The sequence below is a fragment of the Pectinophora gossypiella genome, chromosome 25 (assembly GCF_024362695.1).
Source record: "Pectinophora gossypiella chromosome 25, ilPecGoss1.1, whole genome shotgun sequence".
NCBI lineage: Eukaryota > Metazoa > Arthropoda > Insecta > Lepidoptera > Gelechiidae > Pectinophora > Pectinophora gossypiella.
The window spans coordinates 93,334-115,749 of record NC_065428.1 but is presented as its reverse complement, the minus strand read 5'-3'; the positions used below and the strand labels follow the sequence as shown (position 1 = coordinate 115,749).

At 39.6% G+C, this 22,416-nt stretch overlaps 1 protein-coding gene and 2 long non-coding RNA genes across 3 annotated transcripts; 2 read left to right on the top strand and 1 right to left on the bottom strand.

Annotated features, from left to right (window-relative positions):
- Positions 1-4,503: 4,503 nt before the first annotated feature.
- LOC126378258 (uncharacterized) lies at positions 4,504-6,024 on the top strand. The gene is made up of 3 exons (XR_007568069.1): positions 4,504-4,781; positions 4,853-4,938; positions 5,029-6,024. It is a non-coding gene; the product is annotated as an uncharacterized LOC126378258 (long non-coding RNA).
- A 4,881-nt stretch (positions 6,025-10,905) lies between these two features.
- LOC126378259 (uncharacterized) lies at positions 10,906-12,077 on the top strand. The gene is made up of 2 exons (XR_007568070.1): positions 10,906-11,183; positions 11,255-12,077. It is a non-coding gene; the product is annotated as an uncharacterized LOC126378259 (long non-coding RNA).
- A 5,363-nt stretch (positions 12,078-17,440) lies between these two features.
- On the bottom strand, positions 17,441-21,606 carry LOC126378257 (uncharacterized). The gene is made up of 3 exons (XM_050026459.1): positions 21,531-21,606; positions 20,271-21,306; positions 17,441-18,453 (listed from the first exon to the last, which is right to left on the bottom strand). Exons 1-2 carry the CDS (start codon positions 21,577-21,579, stop codon positions 20,276-20,278), a joined length of 1,080 nt encoding a protein of 359 aa, XP_049882416.1. The 5' UTR covers positions 21,580-21,606; the 3' UTR covers positions 17,441-18,453; positions 20,271-20,275.
- Positions 21,607-22,416: the final 810 nt, after the last annotated feature.

Here is a 22,416-nt window from a genome sequence, read left to right as displayed (position 1 = left end):
TGTAGGTTTCGGCCTCCGTGATCCTGTGGTTGAGCGTTGGGCTCACGATCCGGAGGTCGCGGGTTCTAATCCCAGTGGGGACATCAAAAATATCAGTCTGTGATGCCGTCTACGACGACGGAACAGTGAGCACTTACCCTAAACTAGCTTAAAGTATAAAAAAACTAAGTGACGCATGAACAAACGACGCGAGTGTAGTTTCATAAAGTAAAATAAATGTTTTCTTAACAAGATAGGAGCAACACTCGGCGAGTTCGAGTCGGCGGGGGACGCTGGGGCTCCGTAGTATCTTTATCTTCAAGTGCCACCTCCACCCCGGGGTCGGCCACCATTGTCAATATGTCAAACACAGCGTACTGAGTAACATTCGAATTTTTCAAATTAAACAAAACAAAAATCGACCTTATTAGTTATACGAAAACTGAAACTGAAAATGCTGGCGATACGATTTGGCAGAATTAGCACAAGTTACAGGTTACCAGCGCCATCGAAACTACGTAATTAAAAAAAAACTACGAACCCACCCAATCACTGTCGATACCTACTCTCGTAGTAAATTATGTCTGATTAGAGTATGTCGAAATAGTTTCATGTCAGTGTAGCATTACTGTCGAGGTAGGATGTCATCGTATTCGCATCATTTCTTAGTAAAGTCATGTCGAAAAAACGTTTTGTCGGAGTACAGTAGTATCGAAGTTAAGACATGTCGTAATTATGTATTGTCGGAATAAAGAAGTGTCGGATTTTCATATTGCTGAAGTAAAATCTTGTCGGATAACAGTTTGTCGGACTTTAGTTTTTAACCCGTATATATGAAACGATTGATGAATGTGGAGGAAGCAAGAGAAGTGTGTCAGGATCGAAGAAAATGGAATTTCATAGTCTCTGCTTACCCCGGCGGGAAATAGGCGTGAGCTCGTGTATTTATATATGTGTAAAACAAAATTCACCCTAAAACTTCTCACGGCATTTTAAAACCTCTATCAAAATAATGAACAAATTGAACTGTAGAGGTCTAATCTCATCGCTCTCCCGAGGTCACACACAGGCTGCCTCGAGGTCGCAGACTGACTGGAAGGTCGAGGCAGCTAATTAAGCCTCGCTTTACTAGTGAGGCGGATAAGTTGCAGGATTACAAGACGCGGCTGTCGCGCGCCAGGAATGATAGATGCTTAGGCTCAGACGGACATTGGACTTTTATAAAATATTTTAATAGGTACTTATGCAGTTTTCACTAACATAGATTCAACCATTATAGACGGCGTTACGGCTCACCTCCTATCACGTTATTCCAATAGAAAGTTAGTGAGGCGTGGGAACTAAGGGTGGTATTAATAACTAATCTCAGCTGAGACTGCTCTCAAGATCATGCTCAAGTCTCTGTTGTTATATGAGAACTGTCACATTGACATGATCCTGAGGGCAGTCTCGAAGCTGAGATTAGTTTATTAATGTCATCCTTAGTTCATCTTTCGATGGATGTACCTTTGACTACTCCAATTGGGATAAAGTCGTGATGCTTAAAGAAAAAGTTTTAAAAAGGGCCAGGTCATGAGGACTCTAAACCAGCGAGCATGTTTGAAGATCAATGAGAGAGAAGATGTGTCAGGATCGTAGCAAGTTGAATTTCGTGTTATACGGCTACGCAATGGAAAATAGCATAACGTAACATAAGCTAACGACTATATCCCAATTGGGGTAGTCATAGGTACATCCAACAAGATGAACTAAGTACCAACACCTCACCGAGCTTTCTGTTAGATCAACGTGATATGTGGTGAGCCGTATCGCTGTCTATAATGGTCGAAAACTGCACTTAAGATAAATGAATAACTTATTATTAGTGCTCAATAAAGAATCATAATCATATTGATATTAATATTATTTCAAATATTGCAATAATTAAGTAACTATGTACAATGTCGACCGTTGTATACATTCCAATCTCAACACGTATGTAGTTTCAGGTGTACCTGCTTAGTACACCATATATGGTGCATTGTACATCATTTGACTTGCATCGGAATGTATTAATTAATCCCGGCGCAGGCTCGCATTACTTGTCTGATAATCAAATACAACCGAACCACAGTATAATAATATATTACAGTGGTATGGTAACTTACATTAATGCTTTTCTAGCCATAGAGGCGGCCAATCAGCTCGCGACACCAAACACTTCAGAACCCCGATACCGACCCTGCCGGCGTGGTCGACGATTTCCCTCATTCAGCGTTTATCGCTATCGACCCACTAGGGTCGATTAATTCTTTCAAATATTCTTACTTTCAGACGACGCCCTGAGCCTCAGGCCTGTTATCTTAAATTTTGTACCGGGTGAGAGAGCTCAGCGCTACCCATTTGTCCGGCCAAGAAGTTAATGCCATCCGCGGCAAATCTACAATAAGTCACGTCAAAAAAAATACATTAATGCTCAAAGCAGAACAAGATTCTTTCACATCGTACGAGGCTTATTTGACGTTACATACGTATTTTGTAGATTTACCCCATATGGCATTTAACACACCAGGCCTGAGGGTGCCCAGTTGGGCACTAACCACGGCTCAGGGCGTCGTCTGAGAGGATTATATTCGAAACAATTAATCGACCCCAGTGGGCCGATAGCGATAAGCGCTGAATGAGGAAATTAAAATCACTATCACAGAACAGAAGTCGATTTATTTGGTCAATTTAATTAATGCGGATGCCATTCGTGGCGAATTCTTCTGATGACATCATCATAATTTTTCATATCAAAGAAAGCTGCAAATTATATTTCGGCGACTTGTAGTTCTGCCCACCCTGTTGTCACCACAACACTATTGTTGTCGCTCCATAATAAACAGGTAGCCCAGCCGAGTCGTGGTAGCTCAGTTGGTAGAATGCTTGCCTTTCACTTTGAGGTTGCAGGTTCGAATCCAGCACAGGCCTAAACCAATGTATGTCGAATTTGTCACGTGGTCAACGGTGAAGGAACAATCGTGAGGAAACCCACATTCCCGAGAAATGCATTTTCGGAGGTATGTGACCTAACCAGGGACTGAAACCTGGAACCTGACAGAGGGCAGAAGTAACTGTCAGTACTATTCAGAGGCGGAGGACAGGAGTCCTAGTACGGCTTTGAAATATACTACTCTGGGCGCCATCCCACACGCGTCAGACAGAGTACTGCGGGGCGGAAGGCAAGAGGGAAACCACTGCCCTATTTTTCCCTAAAAAGTAGCATGGAAAATGCTACACCGACAAGAGCGTGGCTCTTAAATTGATGATGATGATGCTGACCTAACCTGTATTGGGCTGGTTTTCCCTTCGCGGGTTGGAAGGTCAGACAGGACCTGTCAAATCTTTGCGTGAAAAACGGGACAATGCTAGGGAGATGATGACTTAATACACCGATTATTCGCTATTTGTGCGATTTATCCATCGCACAAATAGCTTGGCTTATCTATGACTTCCACATTCCTGATAGTTACCAAACTACTTCTATACGTACCTAGTGGTATAAGCTACCATTGGCTGTTTAATAATCGAATAGAACCTTCAGTAGAACATAGTCATGATGTGTGTGTGTGTGTGTGACGGGGCCTGTATGGGCCACTGCGCTTTGCATTGTGTAGTTTGCTCCAAAACTATGATATACGAATTGTGGGACGAAGAGGAAGAGATAGCGGGTTTGATTGATATCAGCAACAGTCAGAAGAAAACTTGCAGCAACTTTTAATATTAAAAAGCCATTATCAATCCATTTGTATGAATAGTCGGTCATATTATAAGACAGGTCGCGAACCTACCCGATGTGATGAGCAACTTCAAACATTAGATAGATAAAACACTTTTTTGAGCACAATGGAGCATACCAGCGAGATACCTTTTTGATTCGCCCGCGTTATTCATCCATTTACTCATTCTTCTTAAAATTAAGAGCTGTAAATCATCCGTCCCTTTCCTTTTCGTCGGATAAGAAAATGACATAATATACTTTACTTTATTGCACTTAACAACTAGTTACATCACAAACAAGAAATGGACGTTTACAAGGGTGGACTTATCTCTAAGAGAGATCTCTTCCAGCCAACCCAGAGGTAGTATTAGAGTAACTGCGGAAGAATAAAAAAAAATGACAGGTATAACTTAAAATAAAATTAGGAGGTGTCTGCAGGAATCGGGGCCACTGTTAGGCCTAATTAAGTTACTTAAAAAGGTTACTTTTGTCAGGGCACCGGTCGTACCAACCCGCGGTTTCTCCCAACTCGGCACCTCCGGGCACCTTCTCACCAGATCATCTCAGCGCTAACGTGTGTAACGAAGCATTTCGGACCAACGAGCCTTGTAGCGACATCTTGTGGTTTCTGGCGATATATCGTTGTTTTATATTTTACCCGCAGGAAATCGCAGATGGCGCTGCAGGGTTATCGATGGGCCCGAATATTTTTGATTATTTTATTTTTTCAAAATTTGGTATATTTAATTATCTGCAACATTTATTGAAATTATATTATATTTTATTTAGGTTTTGGATCAAACAAGTCGATCGATTGTTGTCGTTGATTCGGCGAATTTATGGTTTGGTAGATTTTTTCTAGTTTGGCAACTTTGTTCGTGGTTCTTGTGTCAGACTGACAGCTGGCTGAGCTGAGAGACAGGTTATGGAAAGTGGGGACGTCGCGAGAGCGCCGGAGACTCCACTGCCGTAACAATAATGTGGGCAAATTAAAAGCCACGATTTATCGGCGACATCAAGAGCCGATGTCTCGATTTAAACAAATAACTTAACCGAGATGGTAAGTCCTCGCAATTCTTCGTGCATATTTTTGCACCAACTTTGTGATAACCTCGAGGTCCTTGTTTTCAGCAACATCACTGAAATCCCATCGCCGAAGGTCCAGTGGGTGGGTTTAGGTTTCATCCGAGCGATGCCCAACTATCCCGGATGAACCTGTAAGTTATTTTCTTTGTTTTACACTCGTGAGTTGCATTGCCACGCTGTCAGCTGAACCACATGCTAATCATTGCCATTCCTTGTTGCAGATGGGGTTTTTTTTCTTTAAGTTTTAACGTTTTAATGTTTTAACGTTTTTGCAAGTTTAATTTTCTAACGTTTTGCAAGTTTTAATCTAAGAAGAAGTTTATGATTGGATCAGACTATTTCAACAAATTTTGTGAATGAAGATTGCTACTGTTTTCTTCTGCGTTTGCAAGTTATTTCAAGCTTCATTTCGGCGGAGCTTGCCTTGGTTGTTTGCACGTCGAAGCTTCCCTTTGTGCGGCGCGCATGTGGATGTGCCGCGCCTCTCCTTTTGTCAACACACCGGATAAGGCCCGGTGAAGGACTGCGAGGTTGACCGGTGGACGTGCAGCCCGCCAGCTGCGTAACAGTTGGCCCGCTGCGCCGCCATCGTCCAGCACGCCTGGCCTGAGCCGGCCTCAACGCATCACCTGTATGGTATTCCGGAACGCCTCAGGTAGGCCTGATAGTCGGAGGTCCTCGAGTAAGTGAGGTGCCTACAAGGAGGACGGAAAGTTTTTATACATCAGTGCTATCTTATGGTATGTTGCAGAGAGATGTTTTACCTAACGGCCCACTTTTCTTTTATTGAAGTCCATTCTATTGGAATAAGCTAAAAATTTTTGTTTCAGTGGCGCCCTTCTTGGTGAAATTGTCGCTCTGTACAACCATTTTAGAATATAAGTGGTGTTGGCATAAACTTTAAGAATAAATTTTGTGAAAACAGTGTATTTTTTTTTCTATTATTAAAAAGTGATGGGATTTTGTGTGAATTGTTTGTGTTTTGTTTGCATCTTAGGTTAAGTTGTGTTTGTCTTAGCATAAGTAAGGTTCTAGGCCTCCTACAGAGACCTAACTTAAATACTTTTTTTTTGTACAATAAGTTTTAAACCCAAATTTAAGACCAAAGTGGTCCAGGGCTTATTGTCATATTTAGTAGCTACTACATTTGTGTTTTCATTATTTATTTAACCTTTTGTTTAATTACAGGGTTAAAACCATATTTAGAACATTTTTAAATGCTTACTAGCAATTATATTTATCACAATTGAGTTTTTTCTTTTGGTAAAATTAGGACTAATATCCATAATAGTAGTACTGCATATTTTCAACATTTTTTTTTTACAATTTGTAAACATAAATAATTAAAAAACCATTTATTATTAAAACAATTAATAATACTTTCAAAACATCAGCTATAAAGATAGTTTTTTGATAACATTTACAACAGGACATTGAGTAGAAATTGATATTTTGTAACTTTGCTTCATCATCATATTGTTAGTTGTGCCGCTGCTTGGCAAGCATTTTACTTATTTGTTTTTTGGAATAATTTTAGATCTGTCTTTAAAAAAAAACAACTTTATTGAGTAATATTTAGTAGTCGACTTGCTTTACAATCTTTATTTATTCACAACATATTACAACTTGACAATAACAATTAAAAGTAAACATAACCTTCAACAAAATTTATTTAAAAACACTGTTGTTTCTTTTATTATTGTGAAAATTAACTACAGGGATATAAAGAATTGATGTTGTGTGATAATTACACTTATTTGGTTTATATTTAATGAAAATTTAGTACATATTTTAGAAAATAAGTTTTGGAGGCAGACGGGTACATTTTGAAACATAAATTTACTTCAGTTTACTTCAAACCACTTTTCAATCTTGAAATTATAACTCTGAAACACAACCATGGATATCCAAACTGTTTATTTACATTCACTGCTCCGTGATGAATTAATATATGAGGTGAGTATTCGTGCAGAAGCACCAGCTGATACTGTTCTCAAATTGAAGAAACAGCTTAGGGAGTTGATCACTGGTTTCTCTCCGGATGAAATAATGGATGATGAACGAAGACCACAGGCAGAATTCCCAATCATCACCGAAAAGCTGAAGGAGCTGCAGGCAAAACTTGATTTAGCAGTGAAGTCTAGGGAACGTCATCACCTTATGCGTGCTAGGGCTTTATATAATCATCTTCATCACCGTCTTGAGCGTGTGGTATGCACGGAGTCTGTCGATAGGGACATAAAATTGAAGCTGAATAAAAATCTTATAGCTTGCGGTCACTCATTGGAGAAATTGTTGTCAACAAAAAACGTCATCGACCCAGAAGAGGAAAACAGGGGAAAAGGGACAGATGGTTCAGCAATTAATTTAATGAAGTGGAACATTAAATTCGACGGCCGTACGAGTCCACATACGTTCTTGCAATCGATAGGTGAACGCGCCTCAGCGTTCGGAGTTAGTGACAATGTACTTTTCAAGTCCGCCTTTTGTTTCTTTTCGGATCAAGGTCTTCTATGGTTTAGAGGTGTTAAGGAGCAGGTTTCGTCTTGGCAGGAATTGAGTGAGCTTTTAGTCCAAGAATTCGCACCCGTTGATTTTGATTATCGTTTGCTGGGGGAGATTAGAGCTCGCACCCAAGGACAGGATGAACCAACACACATCTATTTTGCAGTTATGAACTGTATGTTTTCACAATTGAAACGACCTCTTTCGGATAATGACAAATTTGAAATTTTAATGCACAATATTAGGCCCGTTTTTAGAGAACAGTTAGCATTGCACGACGTAGCTACGATAGCTGAACTAAAAGATAAATGCCGTAAAATAGAATCTGCGCGACAAATGACACAGCTGTTTGTCGAACCACCAAAGCAGTCTATTTTAAGTAATGATTTCGTGTACAAAGGCAAAACGAAACATGTAATGCCCGTCAGCGAATCCGCCGATGTTAGGGAAACACAACAGGTCTCGGCAGTTCAGCCACCAATTCAGGCTCAAACTTTTACGCAGCGACAACCGCCAAATAATGAAAAGCCTGGTAGTTATAGGACAAAATCTGCGGCTAACAAATCAGTATTTTGCAAAAGATGTAAAGTGTCTACTCACTCAACCGCAAGGTGTAGGGACAAGACAGTTAAATGTTTTAAGTGCGGTCATTTAGGGTTTACGGTAAGGTCGTGCCCAAAATGTAACAACCCAAAAAACGCTTTTGTCACTTTAAAAAACACATTAGTTTCAGCTCCAATTTTAGCCTGCCCTGATTTTAGCAAACCATTTTCAGTTCACTGCGATGCATCTAATTTTGGCGTAGGAGGTGTGTTAGCGCAGAATATTGATGGCCATGACCGCCCTATCGCTTATATCAGCAGATCCCTTAATAAAAACGAACGTAACTATAGTGCTACCGAAAGGGAGGCGTTAGCAGTTGTGTACGCGGTTGAGAAATTTGAACCATATTTGGGTAGTAGACCATTCACCGTCGTAACCGATCACGCTTCGCTTAGGTGGTTCATGAATTTGGAGAATCCTACGGGACGCTTAGCTCGTTGGGGTTGTAGGTTATCCCAATTTAATTTTAAAATCGAGCATAGGAAAGGGAAGGATAATGTCGTCCCTGATGCCCTCTCACGATTGCTGCATGTGGATGCCATCGATGCTCCAAATGCAGGAACCGGTGATGAGTGGTATGATAAGGTTTTCTCTGGTTGTACGGCTTATCCCAAAAATTATCCCAATTATCGCGTCGAAAATGGTACTCTTCTACGATACAGCAAGGGTAAGTATGCCCTGACTCAGGAGTTTGATTGGAAGATTGTTGTGCCAAAGGCAAACCGTCTGCAGGTCATGTCCGAAAACCACGAACCACCGACCTCGGCACACCTCGGAGTGTTTAAAACGCACCGTAGGTTGTGTTTGAGGTATTTCTGGCCAGGAATGTACCGCGACGTGCTTGATTTTGTCAACAAATGCCGTATTTGTTCTGCTTATAAGCACAGGACCAAACTCACTCCTGGGATCATGGGTCAGCCTAAGCAGTGCTATAGGCCGTTTCAAGCTGTATCCGTAGATTTGATAGGACCTCTTCCACGATCACGTTCGGGTTACATGCACCTTTTAGTAGTAACATGCTGTTTTTCAAAGTACACCATGTTATTTCCACTTCGTCGAGCGACTAGTGCTGCAGTAGCTAAAAACTTTGAGAATTATGTGCTTCTAGCTCACGGGATTCCTGAAACCGTAATTACCGACAATGGGGTTCAATTCACGGGATCAGAATTCAGTGGCCTTCTCAAGAAGTACAATATTCCAAGAGTTCACTACGGGCCTAGGTATACGCCACAGATTAACATGGTGGAAAGGTACAACAAAACAGTCATGACAGCTGTTTCGTCTTATGTAGCTGACGATCATAGGACATGGGATCTTAATTTATTTAAGGTGCAGTTTGCATTAAATAGTGCGGTGAACGAAACCACTGGGTTTAGTCCATTCTTTTTAGTCCATGGCCGGGAACCAATTATTAACGGTTCTTTTTATAATGATGACAGGGAATATGAGATCTCTATGCCAAGGGACGAGTATGCGGGTGAATTTGGGGTCCTTCGGGATATTTTTAATAAGGTTCGAGTTAATATCGAGAAGGCTCACACGACGAACGCGAAGTACTACAACCTGCGACGCCGTAACGTTAATACTTTGCGCGAAGGTCAAGTAGTGTGGCGGAAAACGTACGTACAGAGTGACGCCGCAAATTTTAAAGCCTCGAAACTTGCCCCGAAGTACGAGCAGTGCGTAGTCAAAAAAGTTTTATCACCCTTGGTGTACGAATTAGTTTCATTTAGTGGCAAGAACTTAGGTTCTTGGCACATAAAGGATATAAAAATTTAATTTCCGAATTGCCCTGTATTCCCCTAGTCATATTTTTTTAAAAAACATTTTACCGGCTTGGATCTTTGTTTTGGCTCAATTTCAAAATTTACGTTTATAAAGAAAGCTACAGTATTTTTCCTTTTCATAATTAGCTTTCATAACATTTTAATTTAGAAATATAAAACTTTGGTGTGTTTACTTGTGTCATTAGGACCAAGTAACAACCTATTTATAACAAACACATTTTTTTTTTTATGTAGTTAAAGACTATTAATTAGTCTTTTGATTTTAAAATAACTAGGTACATTTACCAATAGATGTTTTATGTTTGTTTATGTTTAATGATTTTTTTTTTAGTGTGTTTATGGTGCGCTGATAAGGCCCATACACACTTGCGTCTGCAACGCAGCGTTTTTATGAACGCCCAATATAGCGTTTCATATTTTTATGTTTTTTTTGTATAGGCGATTATAGCCAACTATTTAAGTATAGTTTATACGTTGCTCGTGACAACATTTTTTTTAGGCTTTATAGTAGCCATTATTAGGAATTTTTTTTTTTGATAGGGAACCTCATTAGGTTGACTATTTTTTTTGTTTTTCGACGGAGCGGGTAGTGACTCCTTAAATAAGCCACCAACAACTGTGTTTTGTTTTTTGTCTTTGTCTTCAGAATTGGGGATCGAGTGACACTAAGAGAGTTGTCAGCTCAACAGGGGTATGAATGTGGGTAACACCCAGTGAAATGGATACTGGGTGCTACTTTATGAAAGAAGTGAAAGGTGATCAATGAATGGTGATGAATATCAGGTCGGGGTAATTGTTGTGCTTAGGGTTGTGCTGTTTAGATGTTTGAGTTGTGCTTCGTTACGTTTTTTTATAAATTGTTTAGTTGTCTCGTCTTCTGTGACAGATTTTTTTTTTTAAATTTGATAAATTTAGACTGGTTGTGCGCTCCAGGCTCTATGGCTGAGGGCAGCCGTGTTTCTCACCCAGTTCGAAACCTCTCGTGGGTAGGGGGGTATTGTAACGAAGCATTTCGGACCAACGAGCCTTGTAGCGACATCTTGTGGTTTCTGGCGATATATCGTTGTTTTATATTTTACCCGCAGGAAATCGCAGATGGCGCTGCAGGGTTATCGATGGGCCCGAATATTTTTGATTATTTTATTTTTTCAAAATTTGGTATATTTAATTATCTGCAACATTTATTGAAATTATATTATATTTTATTTAGGTTTTGGATCAAACAAGTCGATCGATTGTTGTCGTTGATTCGGCGAATTTATGGTTTGGTAGATTTTTTCTAGTTTGGCAACTTTGTTCGTGGTTCTTGTGTCAGACTGACAGCTGGCTGAGCTGAGAGACAGGTTATGGAAAGTGGGGACGTCGCGAGAGCGCCGGAGACTCCACTGCCGTAACAATAATGTGGGCAAATTAAAAGCCACGATTTATCGGCGACATCAAGAGCCGATGTCTCGATTTAAACAAATAACTTAACCGAGATGGTAAGTCCTCGCAATTCTTCGTGCATATTTTTGCACCAACTTTGTGATAACCTCGAGGTCCTTGTTTTCAGCAACATCACTGAAATCCCATCGCCGAAGGTCCAGTGGGTGGGTTTAGGTTTCATCCGAGCGATGCCCAACTATCCCGGATGAACCTGTAAGTTATTTTCTTTGTTTTACACTCGTGAGTTGCATTGCCACGCTGTCAGCTGAACCACATGCTAATCATTGCCATTCCTTGTTGCAGATGGGGTTTTTTTTCTTTAAGTTTTAACGTTTTAATGTTTTAACGTTTTTGCAAGTTTAATTTTCTAACGTTTTGCAAGTTTTAATCTAAGAAGAAGTTTATGATTGGATCAGACTATTTCAACAAATTTTGTGAATGAAGATTGCTACTGTTTTCTTCTGCGTTTGCAAGTTATTTCAAGCTTCATTTCGGCGGAGCTTGCCTTGGTTGTTTGCACGTCGAAGCTTCCCTTTGTGCGGCGCGCATGTGGATGTGCCGCGCCTCTCCTTTTGTCAACACACCGGATAAGGCCCGGTGAAGGACTGCGAGGTTGACCGGTGGACGTGCAGCCCGCCAGCTGCGTAACAGTTGGCCCGCTGCGCCGCCATCGTCCAGCACGCCTGGCCTGAGCCGGCCTCAACGCATCACCTGTATGGTATTCCGGAACGCCTCAGGTAGGCCTGATAGTCGGAGGTCCTCGAGTAAGTGAGGTGCCTACAGGTGTACGGACAGTGTTTTAAATCTAGTGATATCCCATGGTTGTTACGGAGTGACAATTAACCTGACGGACCAAAGCGCGACCTGTCTCCCTCCATAGGGTTTTTGACCTACCTATGGTTAACTAAATAAATTTGTATATTCAAAATTATACATTGTACAAATTCAAAGGGAGTTTTCTTTGTCTCATGCTCGCCGGTCTATAACATCTAGCTGTGCCCTTCAGGTAAACACCACTTTATAAATTTCTGAAACATATCTGTATTTTAACACCATTTCCTCTTTACACTACCTTCCTATAAGGTAAGCAAAAATCTTTTGTTTCACGTGACGTCACCGTCTGCCACTCCGCAAACTGTGACGTATTGCTCCACGCATCAACACGCCACGACACGGCTCACCACGCAGCCACACGCCGCCCCACGCTGTTATTACATTATCAACATGACACCTTGAGTGATAGGACGATCGTGTTCAGTGGACCATTCGTCAGATGGTACACAGCTGGTCGATAGCTTCATGTCCATGCTGATATCGACGCATGCATGAACAAAGGTGAAACGGAAACCAGGGGCCAATGCACAGATCGTAAATTATAATATAATCTTTATTTGAGTACATGTATTTTAGTACTTACTAAAAATCAAATCAAACAATTTTATGTAGAATTACCGAAATTACTCTATTATACAGGGTGTTAGTAACATCGTAACGAATACTGAGGAGAATCATTCAGACCATGATTCTGAGTTCTGAGTTGAGTGGTATCAAGTGTAATTTTCCGTCGCAAAATTCATGACGTTTTTTGTGTATTTTTAAAATACTTTTGCAATGGAAAATTCCACTTGATATTAACTCAAACCACCTGTGACCCCGTCGGTAGCCTACAGCACGGCCCCGACAATTGTCTGAATCATCCCCCTCAGTATTCCTTACGATGTCACTTACACCCCGTACAAGTACGTACAGGTAGCCATACAAGTACGTGTGGGTGATAGTGACACCGTAACAAAGCATGATTCATGCATGAAAATTCATGACAATGTTAGTGTCTATTTTAATTATTTTCAATTCAATACTTTTGCGACTTTCAACTTAGAATCATGGTTCGAATCATCCCTCAAACTTTTCGTTGCGTTTTCACTAACGTCCTGTAAGTATTTATCAGGGTTGGTGAGGTTGGTCATTGACCCACAGTCCACACGAGAGAAGAAGAACAACCGGCGGGGTGTACGGTCACGAGTACTAATATGTATAGGTACAGTTTGATACCATGTCACATTAACTTTTTTGACAAATTAAACCGTAAGTCTCATTAAATGTCAAATATGATAGTGCAACAGGGTTCTAAAGTGGGTACATGATATTACTCATGACTGTACGGAGTATGTTAATAATCAAATGCCTTCAGTGAGCTATATGGTGGCGAGGTGTGGGGGGGATCCGTCTACTTAGCATGTTAATGGTCTCACAATAACCCTCCAACGGCTCACTATAATCACCTACTGCTAAACAAGCCGTCGAATAAATACCCTCTACTGCAGTTTACCACAGAATAAACAATAACACCATGTATAGAAGCGACACCCCCCCCCGCACCGATGTAGCATGCCTTATGTCAATAGCAAACATCTTTGTAACGATAAAGACTACACATATGTTTAATGACTACACACCATTTACCCAATAAAATAACAACACAAGCTCACGACTATATCCTAATTGGGGTTGTCAGAGCTACACCCATCACAAGAACTATGTACCTACGTCTCACCTAGCTTTCTGTTAGAACAACGTGATTATTTTTTTGTAAATAAAATGTACAAGTTTTTAATGTAATAGTAGGTACAGTTCACTATCATACGACATGTTCTCCTAAGACAGCTTATTTATAACATAGGACTACACAGCTCCACTACGGGTAGGTGTTTTTTACTGCTAATAACCGAGACCAATGGCTTTGACATGCCCTCTGAAGCACGGAATCATCTTACTCATTCGGGCAGTCAAGTTATTCAAGCCTGAAATGTTCTTACCAAACAAAGGACAGTCTTACAAAGTGATTTCGATAATGTCCACATCGGGAAACGAACCTGGACCGTGACCGACAGATCGTGAGCCCAACGCTTTAACTATTACACCACGGAGAGTGTTCAACTAGGATTAAACGGTTATAATATAATATAAGCACCAATTAACCAAAGATATACTTTATATACTACAAAGGCTTTATTCAACATTCGACTCCACTACACAAACTTAAGTTCAGCCAAAACTACTTGAAGGAATGCAAATTGCGTGCACAATCGACATTTCCTGCGTTCAAGTATCGAAGTCCCGCAATGTCCCGGTCGTCCCGGGTAATGTCCCGCTGTCCCGATACAGCCGCATATATCTCGTGTCCCGGAACGCCTCTTCCTTGTCTTGGCAGAATGTCGATGACTCGCCGCGATTTAATGCTACTCTTGAGTTTTTTCTGACGCGTTATTTGATTAGCGCATTTTCTTAGCAAGAGGAGAGTAACTCAGTAAGTTTAAAAAATGTCTTCTTGAATGGGCTGGCATTAAAAAATATAAATAAATTAAAAATACAAAAAAAGTACCTGAAACCTGTCCTATCCCGAATCCTTTGCAAATAAATCATTGTTATTTTATTACGACATATTTAAAAAATATTTCAGATTATACATGGATGGTCCATTTATGTTGTATATGTCGCAGGCAGATTGCATAATCCACCATATTACTTTAAGGCTAGCCGTTATCAAAATTAGGGCCGTTTTGTAATACGTTTGCATACGCAATGACAATCCGGCTAATTGTAAACCCGTCGCTTTACAAACCTATACACTGCACTTATTAGTTTTTATAATTATATTTAATTTATATTCTTATTCTTCTATCGTGTGGGTTGTGAGGTGGATTACCAACCTCATCAACCCTGGTGTCAGAGTTATTACTGAGCCGCCAAAGGTCCCTGAAATGGCTTATGTCACGACCAATAACTGAAATATTGAATTGAATAAATAAATCAATAAAAAATATGACGGCGCGTTATGACAACTCATGAGTACGTGAAAGGTATATTGATGATTGCAGTGAAGTTGCAGCGCTCTGACGTCGGCGTCGGGGAGTGGGGGAAGGCTCGTCACCTGTCTGTCAGTTCTTCAGTTGCGATCGGAGCGCGGACGGTGACGGACGTTGCCTCGACGGTATTTGTAGGGATTCGAATGTGAAATGGTAGTGAGCCCGAGCAAGTACCTTCACGTGCCATACACATCACAAGCCCATACAAAGGCGCATTATAAATATCTTGCAGGGCTTTACGAAAAAAAACCAATGCTAAATTGTGTATACTGTAATAAGACTGAAAGTGTGACAACACAACTATCTGGACGTAAAGTGATTGTGATTAAAATGTAAATTCAGTGTTATTGCGGCTTATGTAAGTACCTTTTTTATTTCTTATTCTCAGTTTTAGCCTTTTATCCATTTATAATTGAAGATTTACATAATTTTTACTTGTAATAGTGCCGACTTTGTGCCGACATCCGATTAGGACAATCGGAACAGTCCAGCTGTAGGTTTTTCAGGGTGGATTGGAGAATCGAGTTGTTTTTGCCGCAAAAAATTGTAGGACGAATATTTGTTAAGAACTTTCGGCTGACAATTAGTTTTTTTGACTTTTCCTAATACTGACATGAATTTATGTATACTTAATAGCATAAAGGCCACAGCCGTAGACAGTACAAGCCTGAGGTGATAGTACCGTGTCCTCGCCCTAAAACGCGCCCTTTGACGCCCTCTCGCGCCCTCCCACTTCTAATAACCATAACGCATGCAAATCTACATTCTTCGTTTTAATTCTCATATTTAATACAATTTATAGATACTATACAAGTACCACAATTGCGAATTCCAGTCAACTGTGGCCGACAGAACAAAGGTTTGTCTTCTAAACGCTTGTTGCTCTACACGGTAGCATCTATGTTAAATCACCTCGTCTAAGCTTATAAGAATACGATAAGGTAAAATAAAAGGTATTTTTTACACAAACCTTGCTTTTCTGATTAGAAAAATATACATTGTTTTAAGTTTACGCGGTTATTATCATAATTAAAGCACCTAATAACGGGTTCTTACCGCGTTTAAATGGGGATATGAGACGGGAGTCTCATATCTCACGCGGTAAGAACCCGCGCGGTAAGAACCCGTTATTATGTGCTTTAATTAGAAAAATATAATTAAGATAAAGACCGTGGACCACTTGTACCCTTGAGAGTAATCTAAGTTATCATACAAACGTAGGTACAAATACAACCTAGTACTGAACAATATATTGACAATAGTTTACTTATCTCTATCCTGAGCTTTGTACCCTCTTGTCGCAAAATTTCCATGTTTTCTTTACATTGACTACAAGATAAAGTAAACAGTTACTTCGAGTACACTTGAAATATAAAAATACTTGGTACTTTTTCAGATAAATTCTTAACAAAAACTCTTATTTTATGTTACTTTCATGTCAAAGATAACGTAAACACAAAGTGAAGCGCACTTAGCCATACCTATTAGATGTTGTCCTCACGACACAAACATTTTTATTTTATTTTACAAATTAACAAAACAAAAATCGACCTTCTCGGTTCTGTAACAACGATTATAAGTCTATATAAAGCTGGTCATTCTGAATTTCTCAATTATTATCTATGTATTTTATGTTTTCTTTACTCTCGGTCTAGCTGAGGTGTGCTCTACGTACGAACTACCTAACTTAACTTGTATTAGGTACTTAGAAGACACCTTTTTCTCTTTTTGACGTGCAATTTCTTACACAGCAATCTGAGGCGTGTCAGAATAAAAATACTAAGAAAATATGTAATATATATTATAAGATCAAACGAACTTCTTGAAGTGAAGTTCGATCATTATTATCTGAGTCGCTTCATACGAATAATATAAATTATACTTACTTATACTTAACTATGGTTTACTAGTAGTACCCTTTACGTACTCGGCAATATTCGCACATTTAAAGAAAGAAAACAATTTCTTTTTATTATACAAAAACACTACCTCACTTCCTGTCATCCCCACTACCGCACTCACATGATGGCCGCCTAGTGCGGCGCTGCCTCATTCCTTTAGAGCTTGCCAGTTCCACTTGGCCTATGATACACTCTTTTGAGTTAAATCGCAAAACTGACCTTTCTTGGGTTACGTGGGAGGGTGGGAATTTATATTATTCGTATGAAGCGACTCAGATAATAATGATCGAACTTCACTTCAAGAAGTTCGTTTGATCTTATATTATCTTTCGTCGCTTCATACTCTAATATAAATTATACTTACTTATACTTAACTATGGTTTACTAGTAGATGTTTAGAGATAGGGAAGTTTTGCAAAAAATAAAATATAGATTTATAATTAAAGACATTTTATTTTCTAATTATCGCCCGGCTTATATTATCAATCTTAACAATTTTATTCATGCATATGTATAAATAATTAAATATATGTCTAATCAGTAGGATCCAAATGCGATGGATTTAATAGGTAGCTAGCAAAATCATTTCCAGTTATTATTTTTCTATGGTAGAATTTTGCAAATGTGTTAGAATCTTCGGTCCAGCCTGCTGTGCGTCTGATAGTCTCGATGGAGACACCAGCGGACGCTGCGGCAGACGTGGCCGCGTGACGCGTGCTATGGGCACTAAAAATGGATGTGTCTACTCCGCTCTCTGATAATACTTGCTTTAACCACCTGCTTATGGTTTGTGATGTGGCAAATCTGTGTGGCTGTTTATGGGTCAACAGTAACCTGTCCACGCCTGTTGGTCTGATATGTTCAGTTATCGTTAAGTAATCTTTTAACGCAGTAGCTGGGCATATAGAAGGGTTTTCAGAAAAGTAGGGAAGATGTAGGACGGGCTGCTCTCGCCCCGGGGCAGACGTCTTAATAATATCCGATATATTTATGTATATTCCGTTTGGCGTAATGTTTATATTTTGTACTTTTATTAAGGAAAATGTTTGAACTCTATGGGCGGTGCATAAAGCAAGCAATATGACAAGTTTTTTAGTAATTTTTTCTATTGTTAGATTTGAATTTGGATACCAATTAGAAATGTGATTTAATACAATTTGTGGGTTCCATGTGTAATTATATTTAGGTGCTGCCGGTCGTAATTTAAACGCTCCTTTTAATAAACGTTTTATATTACCATCGGAGCTAATATGACCGCCCAATAATAAAGAGAGAGCCGATCGGTGGGTATTTAAGGAACTAAAAGACGCGCCTTTGTCAAACTGTTCGGATAAAAAACTAATAACAGATTGAATTGACCCTTCATATGTATCAATTCCGTTACTGGCGCAATACTGCCACCAAAATTTCAAACTTACATTATACTGTTTAAGCGTATTATCTGAGAGTGAAGCAAGCATCAGATTAAGTGCCGATGTTGGCGTCCCTCTCCGCACAAATGCTGTCCGCAGACTTTCGCGGCACCCAGCGTAAGCTGTCGGTGTAGGGGATGCACGCGTCTGTAATCGGAAAATAAAAGTTCTTTACTTGGTTTAAAAACCATAATTTCAGATGACAAAATATCTGTCAGAAGTGGATACCATGGTTGAGATGGCCACATTGGAAATACTAAAATGCCTATAGCCTTATCCTGTATAATTTTTCGGATAGTTTTCAAAAGTAATGAAAACGGCGGGAACGCGTAGAAAAATGTGTTCCAAGTAACAGTAAATGCATCAACGGCAATTGCATCTGGATCCTGTTTCCATGAAAAATAATTACTACATTTGGCAGTAGTTCGTGAAGCGAAAACATCAATTTTTGGTTCTCCAAAAGCCTTCACGATTTTATTAAAGACTGTATTTGACAGTTGCCATTCGATATCCGGATTTATCTTCCGTGATTCATGGTCAGCTTCATAATTATCTTTTGTGTTTACATACGAAGCGTATATCCAAATATTTCGCATTTCGCACCACTGCCAAATGGAGGTAGATAATTTATTTAAGTGCGGGTATTGTATACCCCCCATACGGTTGACGTAAGAAATTGCTGTTGTATTGTCTACGCGCAACAGAATTGAACAATTATTTGTATCTTTTGCGAGAGTTTTTAGTGATAGAAAAACTGCCAACAACTCTAAATAATTGATGTGAAAGTGAAGTTCTTCAGTTTTCCATTTTCCATTTATTCTTACGCCATTACAAAATGCTCCCCAGCCGGATTTGGATGCGTCCGTGAAAATTTCTAATTTATAAGGTAAGGGTCGCATGTGATTCAATGTTATAAAAATGTTTTCTAACCACCAATTTATATCGTGAAAAATGTTTTTAGGTATATTCATAAAAGAGTCATAATTTTTATACTTGTTTAAAGCCAGATACTTTTCTCGTTCTAAAATCTTAGTATATACCCAACCATATTTTGTGGCTGGGCACGCAGCTGTGAGCGTACCAATTAACTTAGCAAAATCTCTAATACTGCATCTAGTGTTAGTTTTAATTTTTTCCAGTAAAGATTTAATCGTTACACGTTTTTCTTTAGGTAATGATAATGTTAAATTAACCGTGTTGAAATCGAAGCCCAAAAACTTGCAAGCCTGTTTAGGTATAAGTGAACTCTTATCGTAGTTTATAACGAATCCTAAGGATTCTAGTAATTTTAATGTTTCTGTTACGTTTGCCATACATTCATTATAATCTTTCCCTATACATAAAATATCATCGAGATATGTAACAGATTTGAATCCATTACTTCTCAAAGTTGTAATGGCTTCTTTCATAATTTTACTGAATATTCTTGGGGCTATACAGAGTCCATATGGCATAGCTGTGAATTCAAAGGTTTCGAGAGAGTTATAATGGTCGTATGGGAAATTGAATCGAAGGTATTTGCGATATTCTAGTGAGACAGGCACAAGTAAATAGGCTTCTTTTAAATCAATGTTAGCTAAGTATCCATTTTCTGGTATTAATTTGCATGCGGTTCTAAAATCTTCCATTTTAAAATGTGAATTTGAAATAAATCTATTAAGTGATTTTAAATTTAGAATGAATCTTTTATCGCCATTAGGCTTAGGAGCTAAAAATATTTTTGATAAATACTGATCGTTTGACGGATAGCATTTTGTAATAGCCCCCAACTTTATTAACTTGTTGATTGACGAAATCATTTCTTGTCTGTCTTGTATTGACCATTTAGGTTTCGGTATTGAGAATTGGTGAACTTCACCAGAAAAGGGTATGGTAATTCCGTTACGGATCCAATCTAAAACTTCAGCGTTTTTTGTAACCGTAAGCCAAGAGTAATAATACGTTTGTATACGCCCTGCGTGTACCTGATTTAGCGGCGCTGCTGCTGCTGCTGCTGCGGTGGTGCACGCATCCTGACAGCTTGTTGCTGGGTTGATGTCTGAGCTTGCGGTGGAGGGGCTCGCGGTGCGTTGTGCTGCGGTGCATGACCGCCTCTCCGGTTGCCTCCTCGCCCCCCCCTGTTCGTCGAGCGAGCAGGACCTGCCCAGTTTCCCGGAACAGATGCAGGTCGTCCAGCTGTGGTTTGACACGTAGATTGTTTCGGATTAGACTTCTTAATTTGAAGGCCTTGACGTTCTATAGCCTTAGAGGCCTTTATTTGGTCCGACAACTTAGCGCCAAACAGAGTTTCGTCTCTTTCTACGTCTTGTATTACTTGGCAGAACGATTTATCAAGGCAAGGCGTTATGCATTTTGTTCGATAATAACCCTGTTGCTGATGTAAATCGCATAATATGCGGCACCCGTCGCTTAAATACTTCATTGCCTTAACTTTGTTATCGCTGGTTAGAAGGATTGTCATGGCTCTATTGACAGCCGTTAGGCCAATGCCTAACTGTTGTTGGGTTGCCATCATTTTCTTGTCCCGGTTCCTTGCTAGTTCTGAAATAGCTGCTGTTATTTCAGCATTTAGTTTAGGTGCTTGAAATAACTTACAATTTTCGGGAATAAGATAATCTTTCGTAAGCTTTTCCTTACTCTCCTTTGATAATCCTTTCTTAAGCAGGGGTGCCCACAGTTGTGCTAGGTTTTCGTGGATCTTTTCCCCGAATTCAGGAGTCCCTTCTGTTACTTCGCCTAAGGCTTGTAAAAGTTCCGGGTCTATTTCAGGTACCACGTTCTCGATTTCAGGATTATTAGGAACTGTTTCTTCGGCACCTGATGACGGGTCTAATACCGGATCAGCTGTAGTAGACGGGATGGTTTCGAAGGAGTCGTCACTATCGTTTACTGTATCATCGACAGGATCCACTGGTATCGCCTCAATTATAGGCCCTTCTTCCGAATAGTCCATGCATGGTGTATAACCGGAGGGACTCTGGTTAGGTTGTTGACCAGCGCCTGGAAAGTACATACACCATTTTGTTTAATAAACTGCCATTGTGTCGACTCTCGGTCGACCTCTAGGCTATTTTATTGCCATTGTGTTAACTCGCGGTTAACCTCTAGGCTAAATTTTATGTGCCACGTGCTAGTTCGCGACCAGCCTTAGGCACAGTTAATTGCCGTTGTGTTAACCCTCAGTTAACCTCCTGGCATTTTACAAAATAAATCAAAATGCTTACCTTGTCGTCGTAATTCATATTTCCGAATTTTATTTTTATAATATTCCATCTTTTCTTCCGCAGAACGCTTTTGTTTCGGCATTATTACTTTTTTTTTTTTTTTGAGAAAAAATATATTTTTGTGCTATTATTACGTGCGAACACTGCCGCGCACAGAAAAGGAATGAGGCAGCGCCGCACTAGGCGGCCATCATGTGAGTGCGGTAGTGGGGATGACAGGAAGTGAGGTAGTGTTTTTGTATAATAAAAAGAAATTGTTTTCTTTCTTTAAATGTGCGAATATTGCCGAGTACGTAAAGGGTACTACTAGTAAACCATAGTTAAGTATAAGTAAGTATAATTTATATTAGAGTATGAAGCGACGAAAGATAATGACTCAAAACATTCATTCAAACTTTTAGCAAAAAATACAGAAAACATGTTGGTACGTATAATAATAAAATACCCTGCCTCTTATACTCGGTAAGAACCTGTATCATAAATGTCAGTGTTCACCCGTGAGGTGGTTCTTAAAAAACATTATAATATTCAAGTGCTGACACTGTAATTAAAGTACAAAGTAAACAGTGAAGAGATTACATAATGGCTTAAGATATAAACTATCTGTATGTGTGTGTGTGTAAACTATGGGGTAGTTATATTTTTCCGCATGGGTAAAGTCACACCCTTCGAGAGGCAAAATCACCAACGAAGCACTTTGCGCCTGCTCCGCGCGTGCAATATTGATATTTCACACCAGCAGCCAGATTATTTTGCTTACGTCACTTCTTACTCGTTCACCTGCAAATACACACACATACATTCAATACACATATTATATTAAACTCACCTCCCTAACCCTAGTAAGGCGCGTGAGCAAAGCTACTCTTGTAAAGGTGGATACTGA